Consider the following 25,018-nt stretch of genomic DNA (forward strand, 5'->3'; position numbering starts at 1 on the left):
TTGCTGGAACAATTCAAACTGCGATATTGATCTTGGGGGTCCCTGGCTGGCAGTCGGGTGGGAGTGCGAGTGTGCGCTCGCTAGGAAGTGTGTGCGTGTGTGCATGTGTGTGTGTGTGTGTGCGCGCGCGCGCGCGCCCTGTGGGGATTCCCCCCTTCCCCCCTGTTTTCCCGTCGAGTGATGCACTTGGAATGAGAATCAGAGGATGGAAATAGTCTGGGAGGTGCTTTTTCTTCTTCAAGCCAATTTCATCGTCTGCATATCAGGTATGGGACGCGCTGGAGTCACAGGCGGGTTCGGGTTATGTTGTGGTCTTTGGAATGTATGAGATTTTATTGTATGTAGGCAATCAAGTAGCCTTGCGGGGTGGGACGGGAGATGGGTGGTGGCAGAGACCCTTTCAGTTCTGCGGATTTGCTGCCTTCAGAATTGAACACCTTCTAAACCCAAGGGTGTGTGTGTGTGTGCGTGCGTGTGTGTGTGTGTGTTGGAGGTAGCATCTGCATGGAGTCCTGGAACATAGTAGGGGTGGAGGGATGAGAAAGAAGAGGCAGATGGGTGTTGATTTTCAACTGCTTTCCTGGTTGAGAACTCTGGTGAGGAAATCTGAGCCTTGGCAAACCCCACCACCATCCCTGGCTTTCAAAGTTCCCAAACTCTGGTGGTTCCTGGTTGAAAAAATGGACGCAGAGCCCTGCCCTGATATCTAGGCACTTTCAGGAAACTGCAGGATGATGCGGGGACTGGAGAGTACCAGCAGAGATCAGAGGGATGGAGAGGTACTCCATGCCTTCCCCAAACACATTAGGACCACCCCAAATAAAAGCAAAGCCTATCCAAGACAACATAATATCATAGATACCACTTTAGATGATGAGCTTTCCTAATTCCCAGTGGCAAGGATGTACTTACTGGCTCAGACTTACTGACCTCAGGCTACTTGTGCCAGTCTGTGGTTTTAGGAGCTAGTGGGAAGCAAGGGCATTGAGATGAATGAAGTAGAGCTTGTGCCTGCCTCTGAGTGTGTGTGTGTGTGTGTGTGTGTGTGTGTGTGTGTGTGTGTATGTGTGTTGGGAAGGATTTTGATTTCCAAGCAATGTTCTTGTTGGTGCAGGGAGTTGGGAGTGTGGAGTGGAGATGTAAGAAAATGTCCCAGGATAAGCAGTATTCCCCAGTTCAGTTCAGTGCCTCCTCCCATTGACAGTGTCTACACTATTTCCCTCCACACTTGTCATTTAAGCAACCAGGTTAAGGCCCGTTTGCAGTACTCCCCTCTGCCTGCATTCCCTCTGCAGAATTGGGGACTCAGCCAACTTCCCATGAAGTCAGCAGAAGAGGAGATCAGGAATCTTGCCCCTGTGAGCAGGCATATTTGAGCAGCATTGGGGTGGAGGGACACATTTGCTGCATCTCCCTTCAGCTCCACTAATCCCCACCCTTTAAGCCAGACCAGATTCTGGATATTAAAAACACTTGTCTGCCCTTATCTGTTTGGGGCTGTTTGGGACTTGGCCCAAACTGTTTGGGGCTTGGCCACCCTAGTAATAAATTTGCCTCTATAATACTTTAGAGATATGTTGTGTACCTAGAAGACAATAAAAAGTGCCCTGGGGTCACTCCAAATCCTCTACTCTTTACCCATCCTACATCTAGGAGGAAGAATTCCCAGATGACTTGTAAAGGTTTATATCAGTTATATGTCCAGGGATAGACCGTGGTATCTCACAAGGCCACATTTTACATCTTTATCTTCTACGTGCCTCTTTCAAACTCTCTCTCTTTTCTCCATGTTATTTCACTGGTTATAAAATAGTCTTTTCCTACCTCTTTCCAGCATCATAAATACTTTCAAATCAGACAAACCAGCTGAGTCCCTTTAAAATTTACAAAAGGTGAGCATTAACTAAAGCTCTGGACCTCCCCATCCTTTGTCACCAACCCCACTCTTCATTTGGTCAGGCCAGCACAGCTGAGAATGGGCCTGTTCTTAGCCTCCAAAAAAGGCATTAGTGGGATACTCTTCACAGCTATACTTGATTTGGTGTATCAGCAACTAAATTGTATAAATAGAAGCATTAAGAGAGGATTATTTCCAACCCAGGAGAGTTGCTATGTGGCCTTTCACATGTATTTACTAAATAATCATCATTACTATGTAATGAGAAGATAAAAGTATAAGGAAAATTGCTAGCTATTAGCTAAATATGGAAAACTAGGTTAGCGTTCCAAATGCCTAGTTAGGATCAGCATTAATTTACACTTTATGAAGACATTTAGGCAGAGATGCAACATTATGGACTGTATATTTACACATTCATAAACTTAACTTTAAAAGGCCATTCTTTCTCCAAAGCCAGGGTGGCTTCCTCCCTCTATAAGAAGAACTGCTCATTCAGTGATGTCCATGTATGTCACAATTCTGATTAGTAATATAGTTATGACTCACATTTGTCACAGTTTGGGGGACTTTGTTTTCCCATCTGGCAGCCTTAAGAGGTATAGGTATGCAATACACTAAGGTTAAATAATTGTGGCTCAGGGAGTGGTTAGTGGGCCTATCATTTCTGTTTGCATGATTTGCAGTTTTAATTTAATCATGAATGAGCTTTACCAAAAGGAATGTAAGCCTGTATTCATAGAAGCTGCTAAATCTTAAAAAGAAAAGCACCTCTCTACCATCTTGGGATCAATTGCCCTGCCTAGTAAATGGGTACTAATTGTTAGTGAGTTACCAGGCATCTATAATTGATGCATTTGTAGGGTTGATTTCATTACTGAGGAATACCAGACTAGAAAAGGGCAGCAAAAGTCTGCAGTGTAAACATTCTGCAGAAGGAATATTTTGGAATTAAACTTGGCCTGTAGAAGGTATATTGACTGAATATCAGTTGGCTTTCAGGAACATTCTGGAACTTTGTAACAGTGTTTTGTTAACCAAAGGTTCCTACCCTCATCCTACCCCACCCCCCAAATTAAAAGTACACCCAAAGGAGTTTTCTCCCTGGGTCTATGTGGCTATATTGCTTAAAATACAGACACCTGGGCTTGTATGTTTGATGGCTCTGCATTAATCATTTGATTGTGATGAAGCTGAGGAAATGGGACTGCGGTCTGCTAGCTAGCTTAGCCAGGCTTGGCTAGCTGCTGGGGAAGTAGCATGTGTGCCTTCCATTTGAGAGAATTTGGCTACTTAAGGACAGCACAGCTAGTCTGAAGAGGGAATGCCATGATCTGGGAGTTCTTGGGGCTCTACGTTCGACTCATATTTAATTTTACTGAAAATGTAAGGCAGCCAAGATCTGTGGAGATGACAGGCAGGGAGGGAGGGAAAGAGAGGGAGGGAGGGAGGGAGAGAGAGAGAGAGAGAGAGAGAGAGAGGGAGGGAGAGAGAGAGAAAACCAGGATGATATTTCCCTGTGCTAGCAAGAGCACATTCCCTTCTTACAAAAGCAGCACATGTCAGCGAGAATGAATACTTAGCAGCACCAGGAGAGAATTTCTTGGTCCAAAGAGAGCTGTCTGATTTAATTTACATTGCACATCCTACTTCCCTATACTTTATTTCCCTTTACTTCCTTGTTTATTCATAATAATAACAGCAATAGTAATTAGAATTATGTGGTACTTTCACATGTATTGCACAATATTGCACACATTGTAACTCATCTAGTCTCAGAATTTGTAGGGTGATTTTATAAATAAGCCAACCAAAGGCCACAGAGGTTCAGCTCGGAGGATTCACACCCAGTTCTGAGTCAAAATTCAGTGTATCATTTATGCTTTGTTACAAGATTTCTTTTAAATGTTTTTATTAAGTATTCTTTTATTTTGATGTTTCCAATTGAAAAAGTAAATTGTGTTAAATGGATGTAAATCTTAGAAAGCTTAGAAGTGGAAGTTTAGGGTGATTGTAGCCTAGAGCTAGAATTAAGATGGTATTTGAGTTGTACATGACTGTCATTCAAACAGTTAACACTGTTACTCATTTGCCCCCAGTGCCTTATGATCAACAATACCTGTAAGAAATGAATGTTTCATATATTCTCTCCCAATCTGAAAATTAAAATGGTTTCACATTAATGGTCTACATTTAGAAATGGGGTAATAGTACATACCTCACATTTGTTATATAGATTAAATTAGATAATATGGTCAATGATTTTCACTTAGCACAGTGTCTCAGGCAGAGTAAGCTTGCAATAGTATATTTTTTCCTACAAACCTGACATTGCAGGGTTTGTGAGGAATAGGATAGAACCTTTACCTTCCTCCCTTACAACTTCTTTAAAAGCAAAAAAAATATCATTAACTAGTGCATTTTATAACATTGAGTACAAATCCTACTTTCAGTGAAGTCTTGGCTTAACAACTTTGAAATGTTTCTTAATTTTCTTTCTCTTATAAATGAGACTGGTAACGTTAGGCTTTGGGGCATAGTCATGAGTGTAACCCACTTTATCCCTGTGAGCCCATTATGGAGGTGAGGCTTGGAAAGTTAAATAAATCACTGGGAACAAAGTAGTGCTTATTCCCAGGGGAGCAACAATTTTCTTCTTGTAAATTATTACTCAGTATAGACTCAACTTTCAGGTGCTTCCAAAATGGCAAACTGCATATGCTGTCAATATGATTTGAAATAGAAAGTTCCATTAAATATAAAAAAGAGCTCCACCCCAGTAAAGAATCTGATGATCTTATTGGCAATACGGTTTGTTTAAACCCAGTTTCCCATGTGATGTCACATAGACTCTTCATTGACAGATACCATAGATAACATATCATAGATGGGACTCTCCTGGCAGTGAGACGAGAGGCTTCCTGACTAAATACACTATGGGGGGAGGGGGGGGAAGAATTGTCAATGTTGAGAAACATTTTCTTGGGTGGGGAGGGGGGGTTTGATTGCCACCCTAGGCCGTCATACTTAACATCCCACCTTTTCACCTTAATTAAGCATTACATATTTGGGCCTGAGGTTTAGGCCAGGAACACATGCAGGTACCATAAATGTGTACAGTAGTAGGCCATTGTGTAAAGAATGTGGGAGTGTGAAGACCCACCCTGCAATCAAACTCTGCCTTAATTACCTATGTGATTTTGGGCAATTCTCTTAGCCTCTTAGACTCTCAGTTTCCTCATCTGTGAAATGAAAAGTTATATCTTCTTTGCCTATTTCAAAGAATTGTTGAGGGAAACATCAGAGAGTGATCCTGAATGTTCTTTGTGTTATACAAATGTAAAGTTATCTGTGTCTTTACTATATTATGGAATGATCCATGCATAAGATATAGCTTTAAAATAAAAGTTGAGATACATACACATAATGTAGAGTGATATTAAATACTACAAATAATACTTAATGGTGTAGATATAGTTGTGAAAGCAAAGTTGTAATGCACAAAATGTATCATGATATAAAACAGTACGAATAATGCCAAATTGTTTGATAAAGTACATAAATGCTATGTAAGAGAGAAGTCCAGACATGAAGGAAAAGGAGGATATTAGATAGATGTTAGAGGTTTGGATAGAAGAGTTGGAGGGGACCACATCATCAGAAGGAGAGGGAAAGGAATGAGTAAGATGTACAGTGAAGACTGTCGCAATTGGAAAAAAAGATTCACTTTAGGAGATACTGGAAAGTTGGGAGGAGCCCACTTAGAGAGCTGTTGAATTGAGAGAATATGGAGTGTCCTAATATATTTAATTTCTTGGTGATTTTTATTTTTTCTTATTATGGATCTTTACATGGATTCAATGGATTGAGCTTGGTTAAAATTTGTTTGAAATTCTAACATTTCTTTAGATTTTAAATTTGTGTTGCGTGTCTCCAACTACTGCTCTCAAATCTCTCAAATCTGTTTGAGATTGTAGTTGAGTTTTGGGGAAACTTCAGCTTTCTCAACTGTAAAATGGAGATGGTACTTATTTCCCAAGATTGTTGATCCTACAGGATAATTGTAAGGAGCAAAACACTATTTGTAAATGCCTAGCATCGTATCTGGAATACAGTAATCACTGACCAAATTACACATATGATATAAGAGTAAGCGTGGGCTTTGGAACCAAACTAGGTCTAAATGTGAATACTACCTTTAGCATTCACCCTCTGTGTGATCTTAGGTAAGTTCTTTACATTCTCTGAGTCTCTGTAAAATCTGTAAAATGAGGATTGGAGAAAATGTACATAAGATCCTGTCAAAGTGCTTGACGTGTGGTAGTCTCTCAGTGAATTGGAGCTGTTCCCATAAAATTATTATCATCAATAACAATACTTATTTTGACACTTTGGACCTGTTTTTGTAAATTACAATTAATTTTTCAGTCATTTCTTTGTGTTCAACAAAACAGTATTGCCATTTAACTGCGTGCCAAGCATAGGAATTACAAAAATTAACAAACAACACTTGGTCTTTAGTATTTATAACATGGTATGCATGTTATGTGATAGAGTTGTGTTCAGAGTGCTTTATATATATATATATTATATGTATATAATATATATATTATATATATATATATTTTTTTTTTTCGGTACGCGGGCCTCTCGCTGTTGTGGCCTCTCCTGTTGCGGAGCACAGGCTCCGGATGCGCAGGCTCAGCTGTCATGGCTAACGGACCCAGCCGCTCCGCGGCATGTGGGATCTTCCCAGACCAGGGCACGAACCCATGTCCCCTGCATCGGCAGGCGGACTCTCAACCACTGCGCCACCAGGGAAGCCCTGCTTTTCATATTTTTAATTATTATTTTAAATTATTTATATATTTAATTATTTTATATTTTAAATTTGTTTAATTATAAAGAAAGAGAGTTAATTCTGTTGTTAGAAGTTGGAAGATGCAATTGGGGAAGGGGTAGGGTTTATGGAGGAGAAAACAGTTGAACTAGGGTTGGAAGGATACATGAGATTTCTAAAGAAGAGGAAAAAAGAAAGACATACCATGAGGCAAGAATAGTATGTTCTTATACAAGAAGTGATAAAAAAAACCCCACAAAAGTATCAGAAGTATGGTGAAATGAGCATATAAAATAGATGGGTTAGATTAAGTGACTGGATATAGGCTAGAAGAATAACGGGGCCAATTTAAAGGGGTTTGCAAGCTAAGGTAAGAATTTTAGATGGTATCTTTTAGTTATGAGGAGCAAAGATAGAGATAAAGAAAATGGCAATCAGGTTTGTGTGCAATTTAATGATACTTTTATACTTTTATTGCAATAAGCAATAACTTAGAAACCCAACTACTTCTTGTCAATCTTTATTCTTGCTCACAAAACCTGTTTAAAAAAATACTGGCCTAATAGATTAATTAGGCCATTATGGGACATTCTGAGGGACACACTTAAAAGAAAAAATCAGAGTTGTCCTATCTCTTATGCACCTCCTATACCCTAATCTTTAAGATTTAGTATTTTCATAATACACAAATGCAAATATCTCCAATTTTGTACTTCAATAATAATAATAGTGTCTTTAGCATTAGATGAAGGCTAAGAGAAATGAATCATCCATACATGATTTTGTGTTGTGAAGATTGTGTGCCAAGTAACAGATGTGCTATTTGACATGAAACCAATGGTTAAAGCACTGCAAACCATTTTACATCAGCTTTACCTTATTATACTCTGTACAACTCTTATTTCCAATAGACTGCATGTTCACTTGGGAGAGTATACTCTTGGTCCACTAAATTGTATACCCATTTCACCCTTTCAATTGTCCAGTTAATATAAAGTATGTATAGAGACCTAAAATGAAATGGCTTCCTTTGTTTACTTAATCATTCAAAATTTATTGAGGGTGCTCTATATTTAAGATACTGGGGATCCAACAGGAATGAGTAAGACAACTGACCTTTCCCTCCAAGAATTCATAACCTTCTAGCAGGACACTGATTTTAAAAATATTAGTAGTTATAGCAGACTGTGATAAGTACTGTAGTGAAAAGAGATACAGCAGTATGTGAATAGGACAGAGAAGGGGCACCTGACTCATTCTGGAGGTGGAAGTGCTAGAAGAAGGAGAGCAAATAGTGTCAGAGGCTGTTTGGGGTGAGTCTTAAAGAAAGCTAAAGAGTTGGCTTGGAAGATTTCTGCTGATTGACCAGGAGTGTGATAGGGGAGGGATGATCATAGGAAACAACATTTGTAAAGACAGGGCAATCAGATAGGACATAATGAATTCAGGGGAAGGTGAAGAGGTAAGTATGGCAACAACTAGAGGGTGGAGTGTAAAGGATGAGGCCGAGATAGAATAGCATATAAGAAATATGATGCTAATAACAGTAATAGCTTACATATAATAGTAGTAAAAATTACCCTTGTGCCTCTCTGTGCAAGGAGGGCATATTTTAAGGCTCAGGGGGATAGGTCTAGTTTATACCTTTATCTTCTTTAGGAGCAGACCAGTCAGGGTTAAAGCTTTTGGCTTTAGTCCAGCTATGCTCCATTTGGCCCAGAACACTAGTTATTTTCCAGTATCGTCTCTAGTTCCATGTAGCTTCCCAGAAGCTTTTGTGATAACTCAGATTTAGACTACAGAATTTACCTCCTTACTTAGTTTGTATTTCTACCCTAGGAAAAAGAGCCAAGATGCTATTGGTTGACCCTAGATTTTGAAATATGGCAACTATCATTTTATTGCCTTTGGTAATTGAATCTTTCCTGCAACTTTCTGCCGTTTTCATCTTGTGTAATCTTAAACAAAACTTTAAAGGATTTATAACATGTAAGGGTGGGGTGGGTGCTGTGAATGCTAATGAATGGTCTGGGATTGCCTTTATAACACAGCCATAATTGCTTTTATTAGCAAGATTGGACTGGTAATGGGGTAGCCAGTGTTTGGGTTTGAGTTCATTTGCATTAAGGTGCCATCAGGATGGAAGTGGAAAGATCTTCAGTGGTTGTGAAGGAGACAGTCTACAAATGCCTTTTCCTCCTGATCCAGGAGAGGTGGGACCTTTGTCACAGTAAATGGAGAATTAATCTTTAACTTTGTCCCATACTTAACGCCCATAGGCCGAAGGGGCTGGCAGTAGGAAATGAAGCCTGTGACTTTCAGGTGAATTTACCAGAGCCAAGTCCTGCTGTTTTCACAACACATTTGGCAGCAAAGCCACAGTTGGAATAAACATATTTACTGAAGGATATGAGTCAACATATTCCTCTTCTGCTGCTCCCTCTTCCTGCCATACACACAAGTTACCTTTCACCTTTAAGGAAAACAATTTTGATGGCAGCACTTATTGAGTAGGGACCATTCCTCTTCCATGATTTTGGAATAATATAAATACCTCATAGGATTCTTGAAAAGGACAGATATTGGTACATGTCTATGGAAGGGTTCTCTCCCACTCTGAAGGTGTTTAATGCGTTGGTTCATTAATTTCACAAATGCTAATAAATGCCTCCTATCAGTGAGGCGCTGGGCCAGACAGAAGTTAAAATATAGTAAGCTAAACAGCCTTGCCTTTGTAGAATGTATATTTAGTGATACACAATTTTTTTCCCATTGCTCAAACTAGAACCTGACATTTTAGTAGATACTCAATAATAAGTGAGTGAGTTGATATATAAATGAATAATAAGGATTGATTTAAAATGGCTTTTCTTCCTTCACAGGAGACTGGGAAACAAGATTCAGATCTTGTATGGAGGTTAAGAGGGAGGGAAAATAAAGAAGACTTCTCTGTTAGCTGCCCTTTTGCTTCTACTGCATGCAGTCAGAACTGAAACTTTCCCAGGGAACAACTTATTGGATAGCTTTGTATTTCCTTCTCAGACTCAACTCTTATCTGCATTTGACAAACCAACCTTAGTCAGGGCACTTCACCATTGTTTAAAATGTATTTCTGCTCCTTTGTGTTCTGAGATACCATCCTGTGAGACTTGAATTAGGGCGATTAAGGATCCATGGATGCATTGTTGTTCTTTTTTCATTCCATCTCTGTTCCTATTAAAGGAAATTGCTAAGGATATGGTTGTTTTCTCACTGGGTTCCAGCTTGGGAGAAGCCAGCACTTGAGAAAGCTCACTGTTCTTTAGTTAGCAATGAACTAGAGTGCTTTAGGGGAAAAGCCTACCCACCCTTTAGTCTTGAGGCAGAGCAATACAGGAAACTGTTTTCTAAGGTGTTTTTAGTCTTGTGTCAGAAAACTTTACCCCCCCCCCGCCCCCGCCCAACCTTGCCCAGCCTTTAGAAACAGAACTGTGGCACCCAACAGTTTTTACCATGGGGGGGGGGGCGGAGGCGGCTATTTCCAAGAGCCTAGAAATTGAAAGAACATAGTTTATTTGCTGTTCTTGGCTGTACATTCTGCCTATAATCTCCTAGTTGATCTTTATAACTGTGAGGAAATGGTCAGTTAGGTAGTTTGTTGTTTGTTTGCTTGTTAATTTTAGAAAAAAATAAGAGGAGGTTATAGAAAAAAGTCTCCTACTGTTAATCTTGCAGTACATGTATGGAAATTATACTGATAGTTAGAAAGTGAGGCATCTACGTATAATAAATGTTTGTTGTATGGCCTGGATGTAAATAGAAATATATCACTGGCTGGCTGTCTTGCAGTACACAGTAATGATACCAGCTCTAAGTCACTCACATCTTATAGAATGAAATATAATGTAGTGAAGTCATCATTTTTTGTTATCTCTAACAGGTTCCACCCCTGTTTTTCCACTGTTATGAAGACGTTCTTCGTGGCCTTTTAGTTTGTGTCTTTGAAGTTCTGTGTTGTAGTGACTAAATGAGAGTCCTATGCAATTAAAATAGTGTGTGAGTTGGTGCAGCCTTTTTTTTTTTTTGGTTCCTCTTGCTTTTAGAATTGCTGAAATTAGAGCCTGACTGAGCCAGGTAAAGTTTTATAATGTTCTATATCTAAAGGTAAAATGTGTCAAATTAAAAATGAGAGTTTTATTTGTGCATTTGCTGTTTAGTTTAATTGTGTGTTCAATTGAAATGCTCCTCTTTGATCAGTACTCCTTACAAGCAAGGGACTGTATATGCAAGTGTTTTAGTGTTACAAACATGCATGATACTAGAAGTCATTGACTTAATTTTAATGCTAAATATAATAGAAGAATAGTATCAAAGAAAATTTAGGAAAACAAACTGATTCTTCATAGACTAAATTTTCATTTCCCAAAGTTTGCAATTATAACTTTTTTCCCTTAAAGCTTTGTACTTAAAAAAAATTTTTACGTTATATCTTAAGTATTCCCCCATGTTGCTTCCTAGTTGTATTAGACTTTGTGACTGGTAAACCCCACAGTCTCAGTAACATAACACAGTAGAAGCTTACTTCCTGCTCACATTAATTGTCTAATTGGTGTCAGTTTGTGTGTGTGTGTGTGTGTGTGTCTGTGAGAGAGAGAGAGAGAGAGAGAGAGAGAGAGAGAGAGAGAATAGGGGCTTGGTGAGGGGGAAGGGATAAAAGAGAAGGAATCCTGTCTGTGTAGTGACTTGGGAGTCTCAAGGCTGATAGTCTCTGCTATCTTCAAGACATGGCTTCCAATGTTGTTCTGGACATCAACATTAACAGCTGGAAAAAGAGTGAGGAGGACGATCATGGGAGAGGTGTTTATGGGCCTAACAGGAAAACTGTACCTCACTTCTGGTCAATCACATGGCAACATCTTATTGCAAAAGAGTTTGAGAATTGCAGGCTAGTCACAAGACTAGCCTTAGCCCAGGAACAAAGGGAACATGGTCTAGTGAACAATTGGCTAGTATTTGCCACTTTAACATTTATGATTTTCTTTGTAATAGTTTCATAATATTTTATTCATCTAAAATAGCATTATTTATATTTCTCTTTTTCCCTATTTTGGAGCATCTATGTTATTTCTAGATTTGTCATTTTGGGCATATGTTTTTATGTCTATAGATATTTATTTCTATTGAATTATTTCTTTAAAATAATCCCAGTATTATGATTACTGGGTAAAACAGTGTGAAGTTCTTTATGTTTTTACCATATTATATCCATAAGTAATATATAACCTGTGTATAAGTCGCCAGGAATATACTTGAATTCCTGGAGGAAGTAAACAAGTATGTAGAACAGTTATTAAGCTTTCAAAGATCTGTTTAAAAATACCCAAATTCAACTGAGTAAATTTTAAAGATACTATTGGTGTTTATTCAACAATTCATACATTGAGCAGCATCCCATCTAGCAGATAGAAAGGAGCTCCAAAGAGCTGTACAAATTGGAAGATTTTATAGGCAGAAGAGGGTGGGACAGGAAAGTTACTAGCAAAGACTTGATTGTTTCAGACTAGGCCACATTCCTTTGGGGGACAGTAGGAATCTACCTGGCATATTACCTCATTAGTGCTGACCAGGAAATTCCAGAGTGACTGGTTAAGATTATATTCCTGAAAAAGGCTGAAACTGCAGTTAGGTGAGGTATTAAGTCTTGATTTGGTGACATGGGCCTTAGCATAGATGACTCTATTTTGGGCCTGTTGTCTCTTTTTTGACAGATCCTTTCAATAGTGGTCCACTCCCAGAAAGTATTAAGCAAAAACCAAATAGCCATGGCATTCAAGATGTTATTTTTGCTTAATAAGTCAGATCAGTGACAGGAAACCATGGTTAAGGACAAGCAAATAGCTTTCCTAAGTTCAGAAATTTGAGCCTACTTAAGTATTCTTCCTAGAGCATATTTTCATAAATTATAGGGAAGAATGGCTCAGGTGGTTTGCAGAAAAGATTACTGGGATGGAAGTTAGAACATGTTGTGGTTAGTACTTGTTTTGCCACTGTATTGTGTTGTGAAGTATGTAGTTTTACTGGTCTGAATCCCAGTTTTCTCCTTTTAAACAGGGATATTGGACTGGTTAATTTCTAGGTCCCTTTCCAACTTGGAAATTTTATAGTGTTATGAAACTTTTAAGAAAATTATCAAAGTTTACTGTTGATGCTAAACTTTTCCAGTTTTTGAAATGTCAAAGCAGCAAGATTAAATTAGAGGAAGAACTTTGGAGGTTGTGAGTGAGCAGAAAAGTGGGAAGTGACTCTTGAGATGGGCAAGTGTAAGGATAAGGCATAATGAAAGACCAACCCAAACCATATTTGTGGAATTCTGACCTTGTAGCTCTCTAGTAAGACCCTGAGAAAGAGTCCAGGGGCCATCATTGACTACTCCATAAAAGCATTTACTGAAAACCTTGCCGGCGGCGTCTTTATATTAAAGTCTTAGAATTTTATCTTAACTCTGCTGTTACTTTTTGTGTGAGGTTAAGAAGTTACTTAAAATGTCTAATCCTTAGTGTTCTCTTTTGAAAACTGGAGGAATAACATCTATTTTTGGAGTTAAGGGAGACTGAAATTTAAAAATGCAGCATAGTGCTTGGCATATGTACTTAATAAATGGTGGGTTTTGTATTGTTATAGCTGAAGCTAAAAGAGCAAAAGACATGTTGGGAAATATTAGGAAGGAATTTGGCAATATCATTTAAAACATGAGAATTAAATGAGCCAGTTCATGTGAATGTGTTTAGCACAATGCCTGCACATAACACATAATCAGTTAAGGTTGGTTGAATCTGATTCACTAGGGGAAGCTGGGATGTTTGGAGAATACTTTAGAGATTATAAGAAAGAAGACCATCATGTCTTTGTCATAAAAATGATCTTCAGAGATAACTTACTGAGTCTGGCCCACAGTCTTCTTTAATATTAAAAAAGTTAATGACATATTTTAATTTTATAACTAGGGTTTAGAGTCACCAAGGCCTCTAATACAGTGTATGGTCTCATGTGACCCAGTAAATACTCAACCCTCACAATGATGGCATAAACAAAATCTTGATTCAGGAATGTGCCCGTAGTTTTTCTTGCTTGATACGTTAGTAAATATTGGCTTATTGGCCAGAGCAATAAAGATATGAGGTATTATGATCCAGTCCATTTATGAGAAAATATATAATATTTACATGTTTTAAAACTGTCACTTGTTCATTTTTACTACAATCTGGTTGCTCTCTTTTCTTTTCATTATTTAGTTTTGCCAGCTTTCTCAAGCACTAATTTACACACATGGTAACCTTAAGCATGTTTTTTCAATAAATTTTCAACATGAGAAGATAGTTTTGATTTATGTTTCACATTCACTTAAGAGAATGATTTTTAAAATGATAATTAAATGCTAGGCCATTTGTGGGATTGCAACGTGGTTCCTTTTCAAATACAGCTGTTCTGAGAATTTAAGCAAAAGGCAAAAAGAAAAACAAGAAATAGGACAGATGACAAGTGCTGTATTGATGTTAAGTAAAAACAAGCAAACTGTGACCTACATCAGCCGGTCTCTAGGGAGCTGGCTTTGGAGCTTTTTTGAGTGTTTGGGTATTTTGTGGGATTTTTTTCTCCAATCACTTTGGTAGAGGCTGGATTACAATTGAGAGTGCAGAGATTAATGGCCTGTTGTGACTAATCCACTAAGCCCCTACTCTTATTTCTCTTAAATTGATTGAATTTAGAGAAACCAAAGATAGGCCCATACCAGCTACCCTGATATTAGATCCCAGTGAATTAATGAGTCTTAATAGCTCTAAGTACATGTAACCAAGAATCATGGCACCTTCATGGAATGTAGTCACTTTTTTGCATTAGGAAATTATTTTATTAGTTGCTTAGTAGAGTAGATCCCAAGGTGTTGTTTCATAATCTTTTTTTTTTAAGAAAACATTTTCACATGATTACATTTGGAATTATAACACTAATATATTCAATTTTAATTAATTTAGAGAATAAGAGAAAAAGAAACAGATCACCTGTAATCACATAACTTTAATGCAGCTGTTGTTAACAGGTTGTTCCCCTCTAGGTTTTCTTTATAAGCATTTTTACTTATTTGAAATTGTATTCCACTATTATGCTTGAGCAAAATGTCATGTGAGATAAATATATGGTTTGTGTGCCATAAAGCAAGGCCCACCTAAAATGTAGACAAAAAATAGTGTGAAAATAATTATATATAGAGATGGATAGATACGGCATTGATTTAAAAAATCACAATTTTATGTTAAATTAGTGAACTCAGATTGGATGAAATTTGAACAGAATTTAAATTTCTAAATCTTTTTTTTTACATCTTCATTGGAGTATAATTGCTTTACAATGGTGTGCTAGTTTCTGCTTTATAACAAAGTGAATCAGTTATACATATACATATGTTCCCATATCTCTTCCCTCTTGCGTCTCCCTCCTTCCCACCCTCCCAATCCCACCCCTAAAGGCGGTCACAAAGCATCGAGCTGATCTCCCTGTGCTATGCAGCTGCTTCCCACTAGCTATCTACCTTATGTTTGGTAGTGTATATATGTCCATGCCTCTCTCTCACTTTGTCACAGCTTACCCTTCCCCCTCCCCATATCCTCAAGTCCGTTCTCTAGTAGGACTGTGTCTTTATTCCTGTCTTACCCCTAGGTTCTTCATGCCATTTTTTTCCCCTTAAATTCCATATAAATGTGTAGCATACGGTATTTGGCTTTGTCTTTCTGACTTACTTCACTCTGTGTGACAGACTCTAGGTCTATGCACCTCATTACAAATAGCTCAATTTCGTTTCTTTTTATGGCTGAGTAATATTCCATGGTATATATGGCCACATCTTCTTTATCCATTCATTCGATGATGGACACTTAGGTTGTTTCCATCTCTGGGCTATTGTAAATAGAGCTGCAATGACCATTTTGGTACATGACTCTTTTTGAATTATGGTTTTCTCAGGGTATATGCCCAGTAGTGGGATTTCTGGGTCATATGGTAGTTCTATTCGTAGTTTTTTAAGGAACCTCCATACTGTTCTCCATACTGGCTGTATTAATTTACATTCCCACCAACAGTGCAAGAGTGTTCCCTTTTCTCCACACCCTCTCCAGCATTATTGTTTCTAGTTTTTTGATGATGGCCATTCTGACTGGTGTGAGATGATATCTCATTGTAGTTTTGATTTGCATTTCTCTAATGATTAATGATGTTGAGCATTCTTTCATGTGTTTGTTGCCACTCTGTATATCTTCTTTGGAGAAATGTCTATTTAGGTCTTCTGCCCATTTTTGGATTGGGCTATTTGTTTTTTTGTTATTGAGCTGCATGAGCTGCTTATATATTTTGGAGATTAATCCTTTGTCAGTTGCTTCATTTGCAAATATTTTCTCCCATTCTGAGGGTTGTCTTTTGGTCTTGTTTATGTTTCCTTTGCTGTGCAAAAGCTTTGAAGTTTCATTAGGTCCCATTTGTTTATTTTTGTTTTTATTTCCATTTCTCTAGGAGGTGGGTCAAAAAGGATCTTGTTGTGATTTATGTCATAGAGTGTTCTGCCTATGTTTTCCTCTAAGAGTTTGATAGCATCTGGCCTTACATTTAGGTCTTTAATCCATTTTGAGCTTATTTTTGTGTATGGTGTTAGGGAGTGATCTAATCTCATACTTTTACAAGAACCTGCCCAGTTTTCCCAGCACCACTTATTGAAGAGGCTGTCCTTTCTCCACTGTACATTCCTGCCTCCTTTATCAAAGATAAGGTGACCATATGTGTGTGGATTTATCTCTGGGTTTTCTATCCTGTTCCATTGATCTATCTTTCTGTTTTTGTGCCAGTACCATACTGTCTTGATTACTGTAGCTTTGTAGTGTAATCTAAAGTTGGGGAGCCTGATTCCTCCAACTCCATTTTTTGTTCTCAAGATTGCTTTGGCTATTTGGGGTCTTTTGTGTTTCCATACAAATTGTGAATTTTTTTGTTCTAGTTCTGTGAAAAATGCCAGTGGTACTTTGATAGGGATTGCATTGAATCTGTAGATTGCTTTGGGTAGTAGAGTCATTTTCACAATGTTGATTCTTCCAATCCAAGAACATGGTATATCTCTCCATCTATTTGTATCATCTTTAATTTCTTTCATCCGTGTCTTATAATTTTCTGCATACAGGTCTTTTGTCTCCTTAGGTAGATTTATTCCTAGATATTTTATTCTTTTTGTTGCAATGGTAAATGGGAGTGTTTCCTTAATTTCTCTTTCAGATTTTTCATCATTAGTGTATAGGAATGCCAGAGATTTCTGTGCATTAATTTTGTATCCTGCTACTTTACCAAATTCATTGATCAGCACTAGTACTTTTCTGGTAGCATCTTTAGGATTCTCTATGTATAGTATCATGTCATCTGCAAATAGTGACAGTTTTACTTCTTCTTTTCCGATTTGGATTCCTTTTATTGCCTTTTCTTCCCTGATTGCTGTGGCTAAAACTTCCAGAACTAGGTAGAATAAGAGTGGTAAGAGTGGGCAACCTTGTCTTTTTCCTGATCTTAGTGGAAATGCTTTCAGTTTTTCACCATTGAGGACGATGTTGGCTGTGGGTTCGTCATGTATGGCCTTTATGATGTTGAGGAAAGTTCCCTCTATGAGTACTTTCTGCAGGGTTTTTATCATAAATGGGTGTTGAATTTTGTTGAAAGCTTTCTCTGCATCCATTGAGATTATCTTATGGTTTTTCTCCTTCAATTTGTTAATATGGTTTATCACATTGATAGATTTGCATATATTGAAGAATCCTTGCATTCCTGGAATAAACCCCACTTGATCATGGTGTATGATCCTATTAATGTGCTGTTGGATTCTGTTTGCTAGTATTTTGTTGAGCATTTTTGCATCTATGTTCATCAGTTATATTGGCCTATAGTTTTCTCTCTTTGTGACATCCTTGTCTGGTTTTGGTATCAAGGTGATGGTGGCCTCATAGAATGAGTTTGGGAGTGTTCCTCCCTCTGCTATATTTTGGAAGAGTGTGAGAAGGATAGGTGTTAGCTCTTCTCTAAATGTTTGATAGAATTCGCCTGTGAAGGCATATGGTCCTGGGCTTTGGAAGATTTTTAATCACAGTTTCAATTTCAGTGCTTATGATTCGTCTGTTCATATTTTCTATTTTCTATTTCTTCCTGATTCAGTCTCGTCAGGTTGTGCATTTCTAAGAATTTGTCCATTTCTTCCAGGTTGTCCATTTTATTGGCATAGAGTTGCTTTTAGTAATTTCTCATGATCCTTTGTGTTTCTGCAGTGTCAGTTGTTACTTCTCCTTTTTCATTTTTAATTCTATTGATTTTTATCTTCTCCTTTTTTTTCTTGATGAGTCTGGCTAGTGGTTTATCAATTTTGTTTATCTTCTTAAAGAACCAGCTTTTAGTTTTATTGATCTTTGCTATTGTTTCCTTCATTTCTTTTTCATTTATTTCTGATCTGATTTTTATGATTTCTTTCCTTCTGCTAACTTTGGGGTTTTTTCCTTCTTCTTTCTCTAATTGCTTTAGGTGCAAGGTTAGGTTGTTTATTCGAGATGCTTCCTGTTTCTTAAGGTAGTATTGTATTGCTATAAACTTCCCTCTTAGAACTGCTTTTGCTGCATCCCATAGGATTTGGGTCATCGTGTCTCCATTGTCATTTGTTTCTAGGTATTATTTTATTTCCTATTTGATTTCTTCAGTGATCACTTTGTTATTAAGTAGTGTATTGTTTAGCCTCCATGTGTTTGTATTTTTTACAGATCTTTTCCTGTAATTGATATCTAGTCTCAAAGCATTGTGGTCGGAAAAGATACTTGATATAATTTCAATTTTCTTAAATTTATCAAGGCTTGATTTGTGACTCAAGATATTATCTACCCTGGAGAATGTTCCATGAGCACTTGAGAAAAATGTGTATTCTGTTGTTTTTGGATGGAATGTCCTATAAATATCAATTAAGTCCACCTTGTTTAATGTATCATTTCAAGCTTGGGCTTCCTTATTGATTTTCATTTTGGATGATCTGTCCATTGGTGAAAGTGGGGTGTTAAAGTCCCCTACTTTGAATGTGTTACTGTCGATTTCCCCTTTTATGGCTGTTAGTATTTGCCTTATGTATTGAGGTGCTCCTATGTTGGGTGAATAATTTACAATTGTTATATCTTCTTGGATCAATCCCTTGATCATTCTGTCCTTCTTTGTCTCTTCTAGTAGCCTTTATTTTAAAGTCTATTTTGTCTGATATGAGAATTGCTACTCCAGCTTTCTTTTGGTTTCCATTTGCATGGAATATCTTTTTCCATCCCCTTACTTTCAGTCTGTATGTGTCTCTAGGTCTGAAGTGGGTCTCTTGTAGACAGCATATATATGGGTCTTGTTTTTGTATCCATTCGTCCAATCTGTGTCTTTTGGTGGGAGTATTTAGTCCATTTACATTTAAGTTAATTATCGATATGTATGTTCCTATTCCCATTTTCTTAATTGTTTTAAGTTCGTTATTGTACGTCTTTTCCTTCCCTTGTGTGTCTTGCCTAGAGAAGTTCCTTTAGCAGTTGTTGTAAAGCTGGTTTGGTGGTGCTGAACTCTCTCAGCTTTTGCTTGTCTGTAAAGGTTTTAATTTCTCCATCAAATCGGAATGAGATCCTTGCTGGGTAGAGTAATCTTGGTTGCAGGTTTTTCTCCTTCATCACTTTAAATATGTCCTGCCAGTCCCTTCTGGCTTGCACAGTTTCTGCTGAAAGGTCAGCTGTTAACCTTATGGGGATTCCCTTGTGTGTTATTTGTTGGTTTCCCTTGCTGCTTCTAATATGTTTTCTGTGTATTTAATTTTTGACAGTTTGATTAATATGTGTCTTGGCATATTTCTCCTTGGATTGATTCTATATGGGACTTTCTGTGCTTCCTGGACTTGATTAACTATTTTGTTTCCCATATTAGGGAAGATTTCAACTCTAATCTCTTCAAATATTTTCTCAGTCCCTTTCTTTTTCTCTTCTTCTTCTGGAACCCCTATAATTCGAATGTTGGTGCATTTAATGTTGTCCCAGAGGTCTCTGACACTGTCCTCAGTTCTTTTCATTTATTGTGTTGTTCATCATTGTTTGTTTCATCTTTCGTTCTTCTAGGTCCTTGTTAAATGTTTCTTGCATTTTGTCTATTCTATTTCCAAGATTTTGGATTATCTTTACTATCATGATTCTGAATTCTTTTTCAGGTAGACTGCCTATTTCCTCCTCATTTGTTAGGTCTGGTGGGTTTTTATCTTGCTCCTTCATCTGCTGTGTGTTTTTCTGTCTTCTCATTTTGCTTATCTTACTGTGTTTGGCGTCTCCTCTTTGCAGGCTGCAGGTTCATATTTCCTGCTGTTCTTGGTGTCTGTCCCCAGTGGCTAAGGTTGGTTCAGTGGGTTGTGTAGGCTTCCTGGTGGAGGGTACTAGTGCCTGTGTTCTGGTGGATGAGGCTGGATCTTGTCTTTCTGGTGGGCAGGTCCACGTCTGGTGGTGTGTTTTGGGGTGTCTGTGGACTTATTATGATTTTAGGCAGCCTCTCTGCTAATGGGTAGTGTTGTGTTCCTCTCTTGCTAGTTTTTTGGCATATGGTGTCCAGCACTGTAGCTTGCTGGTCATTGAGTGAAGCTGGGTGCTGTTGTTGAGAAGCAGATCTTTGGGAGATTTTCACCGTTTGGTATTATGTGGAGCTGGGAGGTCTCTTGTGGACCAGTGTCCTGAAGTTGGCTCTCCCACCTCAGAGGCATAGCACTGACTCCTGGGTGCAGCACAAAGTGTCTTCCATCCACACGGCTCAGAATAAAAGGGAGAAAAAGTAGAAAGAAAGAATTAGTAGAAGTAGAAAGAAAAGAAAGAAAGAAAGAAAGAGAAAGAGAGAAAGAAAAGTAGGAAGGAAGGAAAGGACGGAGTGAGGGAGGAGGGAGTAAGGAAGGAAGGAGGGAAGGAGGAAAGAAAGAAAGAAAGAAGATAAAGTAAAATAAAAGAAATTAAGGTAAAATAATAAAGTTATTAAAATAAAAAAATAATTATTAAGAAAAAAAATTTAAAAAAAGAACAAAAAACGGACGGCTAGAACCCTAGGACCAATGGTGGAAGCAAAGCTATACAGACGAAATCTCACACAGAAGCATAGACATACACACTCACTAAAAGAGGAAAAGGGGGAAAAATCATAAATCTTGCTGTCAAAGTCCACCTCCTCAGTTTGGGATGATTTGTTGTCTAAAGGAGGGAAGGAAAGAAAGGAAGAAAGAGGAAGAAAGCAAGAAAGAAAGAAAGAAAGAGAGAAAGAGAGAAAGAGAAAGAGAGAAAGAAGGTAAAGTAAAGTTATTAAAATAAAAAATAATTATTAAGAAAAAAATATTAAAAAAAACAACGGACGGATAAAACCCTAGGACAAATGGTGGAAGCAAAGCTATATAGACAAAATCTCACACAGAAGCATAGACGTACACACTCACAAAATGAAGAAAAGGGGAAAAAATCATAAATCTTGCTCTCAAAGTCCACCTCCTCAATTTGGGATGATTCGTTGTCTATTCACATATTCCACAGATGCAGCGTACATCAAGTTGATTGTGGAGCTTTAATCCGCTGCTTCTGAGGCTGCTGGGAGAGATTTCCCTTTCTTTTCTTCGTTGTCACAGCTCCCAGGGGCTCAGCTTTGGATTTGGCCCCGCCTCTGCGTGTGGGTCGCCAGAGGGCGTCTGTTCTTTGCTCAGACAGGACGGCGATAAAGGAGCAGCTGCTTTGGGGACTCCGGCTCACTCAGGCCGGGGGGAGGGAGGGGCACGGAGTGCGGGGCGAGCCTGCTGCGGCAGAGGCTGGCTTGATGTTGCACCAGCCTGAGGCGTGCCGTGCGTTCTCCTGGGTAAGTTGTCCCTGGATCCCGGGACCCTGGCAGTGGCGGGCTGCACAGGCTCCCTGTAAAGGGGGTGTGGATAGTGACCTGTACTCGCACACAGGCTTCTTGGTGGTGCCAGCAGCAGCCTTAGCATCTCATGCCCGTCTCTGGGGTCTGCACTTTTAGTCGTGGCTCATGCCCGTCTCTGGAGCTCCCTTAAGCAGCGCTCTTAATCCTCTCTCCTCGCGCACCAGGAAACAAAGAGGGAAGAAAAAGTCTCCTGCTTCTTCGGCAGGTCCAGACTTTTTCCTGGACTCCCTCCCGGCTAGCCGTGGTGCACTAACCCCCTGCAGGCTGTATTCACGCTGCCATCCCCAGTCCTCTCCCAGCGCTCCGACCGAAGCCCGAGCCTCAGCTCCCAGCCCTGCCCACCCCGGCGGGTGAGCAGAGAAGCTTCTATGGCTGGTGAGTGCCGGTTGGTCGGCACCGATCCTCTATGTGGGAATCTATCTGCTTTGCCCTCCGCACCCCTGTTGCTGCGCTCTCCTCTGCTGCTCCGAAGCTTTCCCCCTCCGACACCCACAATCTCTGCCCATGAAGGGGCTCCTAGTGTGTGGAAACCTTTCCTTCACAGCTCCCTCCCACTGGTGCAGGCCCCGTCCCTATCCTTTTGTCTTTGTTTATTCTTTTTTTTTTTTGCCCTACCCAGGTACGTGGGGACTTTTTTGCCTTTTTGGAGGTCTGAGGTCTTCTGCCAGTGTTCAGTAGGAGTTGTTCCCCGTGTAGATGTATTTCTTGTGTATCTGTGGGGAGGAAGGTGATCTCCGCGTCTTACTCTTACGCCATCTTCCCCTCCTCCTAAATTTCTAAATCTTTGATTATGAATCTGTTGGTCTTGGAAAAAATATTTAGTAGGAAGACTTAAGATGAGAAAGGTAATCATAGTACTGGGGATTTTTGAGTAGGAGAAACAAAGAGACAATTTAGAAATGAGGTTTTAAAAAAATGTTTTATTTAAAACGCAAAAGTATGTTTAAATGCACTGAGAAGCCATTTAGGAGAATGATTAAAAGCTTACAGACAGACCTAGGTTTAAACCCACACTCTGCCTCTTCCAAGCTGGATGGATTTGGGTAAGTTAACTTCTGCATCTCAGTTTTCTAACCTGTAAAATAGGGATAAAAATAACCACCTCAGTGATTTTCTTATAAATATTAAATGACATATGATAGTAAAGCACTTAGTATGTTATTATCAGGCAGATAATAATGGCTTAATAAATGTGACCTGTTAGTAACATCACATTTTTAATATGTAAGATGCAGCCAGCCTCACTGTCTTTCTAAAGGAGGAGGGTTCTTTGAGTTGCCTGCTTTGTAGAGAACATTGTACTAGAAGCTCAGAAATCCTAAGTACCTCCCACTAACTCTACAAAAAGTGTTCACACTGTTAAAACTGATGTGTAAAAGTCTTCTGTGATTCTCCATAAACACCTTTCCAACTTTGCTCCAATCTGCCAACTCACTATTCTGTGAACACACCTTACTCATACTTGCCTGTGCCTTTGTTCATGTTGTGTTTCTTCACCTGGTTTTCACCCACTTGAATCATACCCGTCTCACAATTCAGCAAGAGGTCTCCTTCTCTATGAATGCTGTTGTGATCAGTCCAGTGAGCAGTATTCTCTTTGTTCTCTACACCCCACTGGCTTTTATTGACTCTAGTTCTGCTTGTCACTGACCTTTCTTCTTCATCAGATGGAAAACTCATGATCTAGTTTCATCTAGTCTTCTTGTATATCCTGTTCCCACTCCTAGCACAATATGCTGATTGGTTGGGTTTTACTCCCTAATCTATAATGATGGTTACCAGATTATCTGCAGATATTCTAAGTAATATCTGTTGATCTAAGTTTTATTTTTCTTCCCCAACCTACCTAGTCCCACTTAGAGATACTACAGTTCAGGACAGGGCTCAGCAAATAATAGACTGTATGCCAAATCTGGCCCACCACCTAGTTTTGTAAACAAAGTTTTCTTGGAGTACAGCCATGCTCATTCATTTATTGTCTACGGCTACCTTTATACCACATCCAACAGAGTTGAGTAGTTGCAACAGATACTGTATTGCCTGAAATGCCTAAAATATTTACTATGTGGCCCTTTACAGAAAAAGTTTGCAACCCCTAATATAAACGATTGACTTTTCTTCAATGAAACCATTTCCCTCAATGAAAGACTGGCTAAATTTTATTTATTTATTTTTGCGGTACGTGCAGGCCCAGCGGCGATGGCTCACGGGCCTAGCCGCTCTGCAGCATGTGGGATCCTCCCGGACCGGGGCACAAACCTGTGTCCCCTGCATCGGCAGGCGGACTCTCAACCACTGCGCCACCAGGGAAGCCCAATTTTATTTTTTTTTAATTTTAATTTTATATTGGAACATAGTTGATTAACAGTGTTGTGTTAGTTTGAGGTGTACAACAAGGTGATTTAGTTATACATATATATGTATCTATTCTTTTTCAAATTATTTTTCCATTTAGGTTATTACAGAATATTGAGCAGAGTTCCCTGTGCTATACAGTAGGTCCTTGTTGGTTATCTATTTTAAATACAGTAGTGTGTACATGTCAATCCCAAACTCCCAATCTATCCCTCCCCCACACTTCCCCCCCCACCCCAGTAACCATAAGTTCATTCTCTAAGTCTGTGAGTCTGTTTCTTTTTGTAAGTAAGTTCATTTGTATCACATTTCTTTTTCAGATTCCACATATAAGCGATATCATATATTTGTCTTTCTCTGTCTGACTTACTTCACTTTCAGTCTGTATATGTCCCTAGATCTGAAGTGGATTTCTTGTAGACAGCATATATGTGGGTCTTGTTTTTGTATCCATTCAGCGAGTATATGTCTTTTGGTTGGAGCATTTAATCCATTTACATTTAAGGTAATTATTGCCATATCCTTTTGCCATTTTCTTAATTGTTTTGGATTTGTTTTTGTAGGTCTTTTTTCTTCCCTTCATCTTTTGTTCTCTTCTCTTGTGATTTGATGACTAACTTTAGTATTGTGTTTAGATTCCGTTTTCTTTTTTGTGTGTGTATTAATTATAGATTTTCAGTTTGTGGTTACCATGAGGTTTTGATATAGCAGTCTATATATAAACAAAATTGTTTCAAGTTGCTAGTCTTTTAATTTCCAATGCATTTCCAATATCCTGCATTTGTGCTCTCCTCTTCTCACAATCACTGGTTTTGATATCATATTTGTGTGCAGATGATTTCTTACCTTTACTGCCTTTACTGTATGTTTCCCTTTGCCAGTGAGCTTTTCCATTCCTAATTTTCTTGATTCTAGTAGTGGCCTTTTATTTTCTGCTT

At 38.7% G+C, this 25,018-nt stretch overlaps 1 protein-coding gene across 1 annotated transcript in view; it reads left to right on the forward strand.

The window, feature by feature from the left end:
- Positions 1-205: 205 nt before the first annotated feature.
- CA10 (carbonic anhydrase 10) overlaps positions 206-25,018 on the forward strand; it is a gene marked incomplete at both ends in the record, with an annotated part of 622,237 nt that continues 597,424 nt past the window's right edge. Inside the window, one exon of the mRNA XM_082679881.1 lies at positions 206-266. Within this exon, the coding sequence (XP_082536007.1) occupies positions 206-266 (61 nt within the window). The remainder of the gene's footprint in view (positions 267-25,018) is intronic.

Source organism: Grampus griseus, assembly GCF_964374135.1.
Source record: "Grampus griseus genome assembly, chromosome: 20".
Classification (NCBI taxonomy): domain Eukaryota; kingdom Metazoa; phylum Chordata; class Mammalia; order Artiodactyla; family Delphinidae; genus Grampus; species Grampus griseus.